General features: G+C 53.4%; 1 protein-coding gene across 2 annotated transcripts in view; it reads left to right on the top strand.

Moving 5' to 3' along the window:
- Positions 1–3,517: 3,517 nt before the first annotated feature.
- Positions 3,518–6,000, top strand: part of GSK3B (glycogen synthase kinase 3 beta) — a 150,345-nt gene continuing 147,862 nt past the window's right edge. For both annotated transcript variants that reach the window (XM_086464530.1, XM_086464522.1), the window contains exon 1: positions 3,518–3,606. In XM_086464530.1, the coding sequence (XP_086320656.1) occupies positions 3,519–3,606 (88 nt within the window). In that variant the 5' untranslated portion in view covers position 3,518. The remainder of the gene's footprint in view (positions 3,607–6,000) is intronic.

The raw sequence follows: 6,000 nt of genomic DNA, 5'->3' as shown, positions 1-6,000 counted from the left end.
TACTATTATGAGTAACAACAAATGCTAAAGCAAAGAGCTCACCCTCCCCCACCTGATATTTTTCAGGCCTCCAACTTTTTCAAGTGACAAAGCTCAGCTGTCTCTCTTAAGTTGCTTCTCCTGTTTATGCAGTCTTTCAAAAGAGAACTTTGTCAGAAAATGAGAAAATGGGATTTGCGTTGGCATTTTGGTGCTCAAGGCCAAAAAAAGTAATTTCAGGCTCATGACTGGAATGTCTGGTGGTGTATTTCAGGTAGAGAAGAGCTGGGCACTGCCTAGTTGCATATTTACTTTGTCTTTTCACGTAAGATTGCTCTTTAGAGAACTAATCCATTCTGTAGATCTCATTTTTGACAAAAAGTCGTGGCTCGGGTCAACAGCTCTACCAAAACAGGACAGAAAATGTCATTGTCACGGTTGGTGGCTTATTGAGACTGTCTCAGCAACGTTCGATACAGCCGTGTCGCAGAGGGGAGCTGGAACTATGAGTATGGTAGGATGCTTTGGCGTGGCTGCATATCACTCAGATACTGTGATTTCAGACTATGTCTTCTAGTCCTTATTAGGGCACACCACTCTCAGCTCTCAGGCTTCCAGCCATACAGAGCTGCACAGGTAGCTCATGAAGAATCAAACTTTAAACAATCCAAGGCCCTTTGTAGTAGGTAAAACCATTTATCAGGCAGGAAAAAAGGTTTCCAGCAAACGGAGCAAGCAAACTGCTGAACAGGACAATTTTGAGAAACTAGGTTTGTTTTCTGCTTTGGAAAACAGCTCTTGTAAAGGATAAATTTTAGCTGCCTTTGGCCAGGCCTGTTTTCTCACATAGCAATGTTGTTCAGAACAGGTCTGGAAAAAAAAAGTAAAAAACCAAGTAATCTGGTAATATTTTCATGCCTTGAAAAGGAGGCACCAGCTCTTAGACTCTAACACTGGCAAAAAGTGCTTCTGCTGGTCCAAGTTATTTTGTTTGTGGCATAAACTGTTCTGGCAAGAACACTTTTTTTTTTTAGTGGCATAAGCAAGCGGTGCTCAGTTTTTGCTGAGGTTTACCGAGTGATTTTACTGAGGTCACAGCAGGGAGCAGTGCTCCAGCGCCTGCTTTGCCAGGGCCGGGAACCAATGCCCCTGGGGATGTTTCAGAGCCCTGAAGAAGTACAGGCTCTTCCAGAACAGTGCCTGGGACTCTGGCCAGGGCCAAGCTCAATCCACTCATGGTGACACTGAGACCTGGATAGGAGGGACAGTTTAGTGGCTCTAATACAAACTGTGTTTCTCATAATAATGACTTGCTGATAACAGCTGAATCGGGTGAACTTTCTAAGAGTCTTGATCTTCCTTCCTCATCGCTTAGCCCAGTTTCTGCAAGATAGGTTTCCCACCACTCCACGTGCCACCTCTGCAACTCCCAGCGCACCTCTGTCGTGTTTTTTTAACACGTCAGCTCATCACACTGCTACTCCTTTCCCACAGCCGCCGAGCTTTGCCACCAACCACACCTAAGGCCTACGGATGACGACACTGCCTGCGGTAGCAACGGCTGCTTCAACGTCATTGTCTTTCATGTCAGGACTTCAGTCCCTGACCGTTTTAGGGGCAAAACCCCGTTATTTCGGGGCTCCTTTTGCGCCACTCCCTCGGCTCTGTGCTGCCCGAACGGCCTTGCCTCACGGGTAAGGGCCCAGCAGCGCCATCCCGCTGGGACAGGCCTCGGAGCAGCCTCCGGAGGGCGGGCAGGGCCTGAGGGGCGGCGGCTGCCTCTCCTCAGGCGCAAAGGGCCCTGAGCCCGAGGGCCCGCCCTTCGCGCCGCACTGAGCATGAGCGCTCCCCTCCCCCGCCGGCCCCGTCCTGCGCGCCCGGTGAGGTCATAAAGGTGAGCGGGCGCTGCCCGCGGCTCCGATCTTAAGGATTGGTCCGTGGTGGAGAACTGGATTGCGTCTTCGGGCCGCCTCATCGCCGCGGGCCAATCGGAGCTCTCTGCCGGGGAAGCCAATCGCAGCCCGCGCCCTCTCTCCGTCTCGGGCTGCGGCTTGAAACCGTCCCAGGGCTGTGTGAAAGAGGCAGCGCGCCCCTTGATTGGCTCTCCCGCTTCGGCTCCCTTCGGGTTGGCCCGGCGATATCCGGAAGAGAGGGCTCCTTCCTATTGGCTCCCCGACGGCGCTGCTAGGGCGGCGGCAGCGTTTTCCGATTGGGTCTCCGTATCTCTTCGGGGAGACTCGGCTGCGCCCGTGATGAGTTTGTGATTGGCTACGACCCGTTACAGGCATTTCCGTAACGACCTCGGGATTGGTCCCGAGGAGGCTCGGATGTTTCCGTAAGGGCCTCGGGCTGGGGGCTCGCGAGTGCGTCGGGCTCTTCGGCTGGGTATTCACAGAAGGTGCTTAGGGCCGTTCCGCAGCGTAGGGCGGCGACGTGCATAGGCGGCTGCGCGGCATTGGCGCACACACAGAGCGCAGCAGCAGGAGCCCGGCACGCAGCGGAGGCAGCAGCGGGGACAAAGGGACTGCTCGGCAGAAACGGGGAGGGGGGCCCGGCGGGAGGCAGCCGGCGCCGGGAGGCAGCGGCAGGAGGCTTCAGCGGGGCGGGCGAGTCCTATGTGCCTTGGACGCCTGGGGAAGCAGCAACAGCAGCACCAACTGCCGCCGCGAGCGCTCTGAAGCCGGCTGAGGGGGAGCCGGGGAGCCGCCGCCGTCATGGCTTGCGCCGCCGCCGCCGGCCGCCGCCCGCAGTGCAGCGTCCCCAGCCTGAGCCGTCGCCAGCTGCCCCTGCGGGCGCAATGAGGAGCCGCGCCGGAGCCGCCGCCTCAGCGCTGCACTGAGAAGCCTTAACGAGGGAGCGAGCGAGGCCGCCCGGGCCGCTTCACCCCTACTCCGCCCGCCGCGGATCCCACCGCCCCTGCCGGATCCTCTTGCGAGGAGCCTCATCACCTCCTGTCGGCGGATCCGGGAGCCCCGAGATCCCTCCGCCGGGGAAAAAAATAGTCCCGTTCCCTGCCGCCTCCCTCAGAGGCGAGGGGGAAGGAGAGGAGAGGGGAGGGGGAAGAAAGCGGAGGAAGAAAAAGAAGAGAAAAAGAGAAGCCCAGCGACGGGATCGGAGGAGCCGGGCCGTGAGCCTCCGCCCCATGTGACTGGCGCCCAGGGTGGGGGCAGCGAGGCCTAGCAACCCCCTCGCTCGCGGCCGGGAGCGGGAGCGGCGCCGGGGGGGGCTGCGGACTGGGCGGAGGCGGTTCTCGGACCCACCGGCGCTGCCGGGAAGGATGGTTTTGTGAGGAACGGGCGGCGTGAGGAGGAGGAAGAAGAGAAAAAAGAAGAAGCCGGGCGAAGAGCGCGACAGAGACCGAGAGGGGAGGGGGCTTCCCCGGGGGGGGGAAGGGGGGGGGCCCGGCGTTTCATGTGGCGCGTCCCGCCCGTCTCCTCCAGCTGAGCGAGCGAGGGAGCGGCAGGCGGGCCCGCCGGGGCGAGGCGGAGGGGGAAGGCAGGAAGAGAGAGGTGATCGGGGCAGAGCAGGAGCGGGAGACCATGTCCGGGCGGCCCAGGACCACCTCCTTCGCGGAGAGCTGCAAGCCGGTGCAGCAGCCCTCGGCCTTCGGCAGCATGAAAGTTAGCCGTGAGTATCCTGCCGCCCTGCGCGGGGGTTGGGGGTGGGGGTGTGGGTGGGTGGGTGCCTGGCTGGCTGGCTGGCCCTGCCGGGGCTTTCCCCCCTCCCTTCCTCCGCCCAGGCGGCGAGGCGGCGGGCGGGAGCCCGGCCCGGGGCCGAGCGAGCGGCCCTAGCCCCGGCTGAGGCAGCTCCCTTTCTCTCCCCTTCCCCCCCATTAACCTTGAATAGGCGCACGCCGCCGCTTCGTTTGGGGCCTGTTGGACAAAAAAATGCCGGTTGGTTTGTCCTCTTCCTTAGCCTCTGATCGCTGCCAGCGTTGAAAGCGGCCTCTGGCTAATTAAAAAGCCTTTTTTTGTCCCTTTGTGAAACGGATCGGGAGCTCCACAGCCAACATTTCGTTTTTATTTCCCCCTCGAAAGGAGGAAACGAATTGCGGGCACACAGGTATGGCTGTGACATTCACGTTCATTATGTGTTTTTAAGCACTCCTGGCTCCGAAGGAGGGAGCTTGGAAGATTTTTCCATGTACCCGTAAATCGGGTGTGAGCACCTTTTAGTCCAGCCCATTACAAAAAAAAAAAAAAAAGGAGGGGGAGGGGAGCTTACAAAAGGTGTCTCTAATATCCTCCAGTCTCTGGTTAAATGTTCAGTAGAGGGGATAAGAAAACGGTTATTTTGACCTATGAGCCTATGGAGTAGTTATTTCAAGCTCGGCATGCCTTTTCCAGTTTTTTGATCAGAGGAATATTTTCTTAAGAATGAGGCCTGCGCTTTATTCTGCACAGGCATGTTGGAAATTGCATTTAATGTGTGCCCATCCTTCGTAATCTAGCGTATGGGATTAGCTGGATTTTGTGAATTCAAAACGTATAAAATCTGAACAAATGTACAAAAGTGCAAATGGAGAACGGCCCTGTTCTGAGTGGCTGAAGATTTGCTCTATGTTTATAATAGGGAATTTTTTAACTCCCGATTTGCATATGTTCATATTAGCAACTAAATTGTTCTTCCAGATTCGTATTAATAGCGTACTTTTCAGAGGTATTTTCCTTTTTCTTATGGAAATGCAGGGTGGCATCTTTATGGGACCAGGAATGCTTGATATGCATTACCGTTCAATTGATATATTTGATACTTGTGTACAGCCACACCTGACATGGCTCTGTGTGTGCATGCGTGCATATATATCACATCGTTCTATGCATTTCATGCCAAAGAGCTGTAAGATTGTGAGCTCTTTGACAGATCAGAAATTCTGACGTTTTTCTGCACCGAAATGTCTTCCACTGCGGTTGAAGCCTTGAAGAGAGCGTTTGGCTCGGGGTCTGTAGTCTACCTTGTATCTGCATGGTCAGCGTGCCTGCAGCACTTCAAAAAAACATGGGTGCAGTTAACCCATATTAGCAGCATAAGACCGTATGTCTGATCAGGTCCAGCATTAGCGTTTATTAAGGATTCTTGATTTGTATGGAGAAAAACGGTGGGTGACTCATTTTAATTTATTGATTTACTTTATGCGTGTGTGGAATAGGAAGCAGGTCTTGTTGATCAGTATTTCTGCAGGTGGCTGTCTAAAACAAGTGAGACCTAGACCTGTCATGCTCAGCAACTAAATTTGTATTATTCAAGCTCTACAGCTTGGTTCTTGAAAGGTCATTGATGCTCCTTTCCCGTTTATTTGAGGTCAAAGACTAGACAGATGCTTGCCTGTGAAGAGGGTGCTAACTGATGCAGACTAACAAGTTTGCAAATATGATTCAATCCCAAGTGTATAACACTGAGGGGGAAACAAAGGCTGTAGCATAAAGCGCACGCACTTGTGATAACCCCCACAGTCGCTCTAGTCATGTGCTCCTGGTCCTTCTGCTGTCTGGAAAAAAATGTCAGAACAAAGCAAGAGACCACATGCAAGGACTCTGGGAAATGCAGTTTATATTTTCAGTTAATCCATCCATGTAAGAAGTTAACTTCTTTTTTTGCATTATAAGAGAGAAAAATTCTTGGGTGTCAAAAAGGGTTATTTTTCTGGTTCTCATGAGTTTTGGTAGCATCTTCCGGCATGATGTAGTAGGTTATCTATTACCAGTGTTGAGTGCTTGAGGAAAAAAAAAAAATCACTTGTGGTGAACAGAGAGTTTGCCTAGCTCTTTCATTTTGCTATATATTTACAAACTGATACTTAGTTGTAGTCTGAGCCCCTTTGGGTGAAAGCTGGGACAAAAGAGTTCTTGGGAGGTGGGTAAAAATTGATGGATTTCTGTCTTCTGAATCTCTCTGACATCTTTCGTACCTGTCTTGGTGCAGGTCTTTTCCAAGTCATCAGGGAGCAAAACCTTGTTGTCAACCTTTTTTGCTTTTACTTGTAAGTCCAGAGTAGTGACGAAATTAAATGCTGAAGTCAAT

Source organism: Leptosomus discolor, chromosome 1 (assembly GCF_034619465.1).
Source record: "Leptosomus discolor isolate bLepDis1 chromosome 1, bLepDis1.hap2, whole genome shotgun sequence".
Lineage (NCBI taxonomy): Eukaryota > Metazoa > Chordata > Aves > Leptosomiformes > Leptosomidae > Leptosomus > Leptosomus discolor.
Note: the sequence above shows the minus strand (reverse complement) of the source record. Positions and strands in the feature narration are given on the sequence as shown.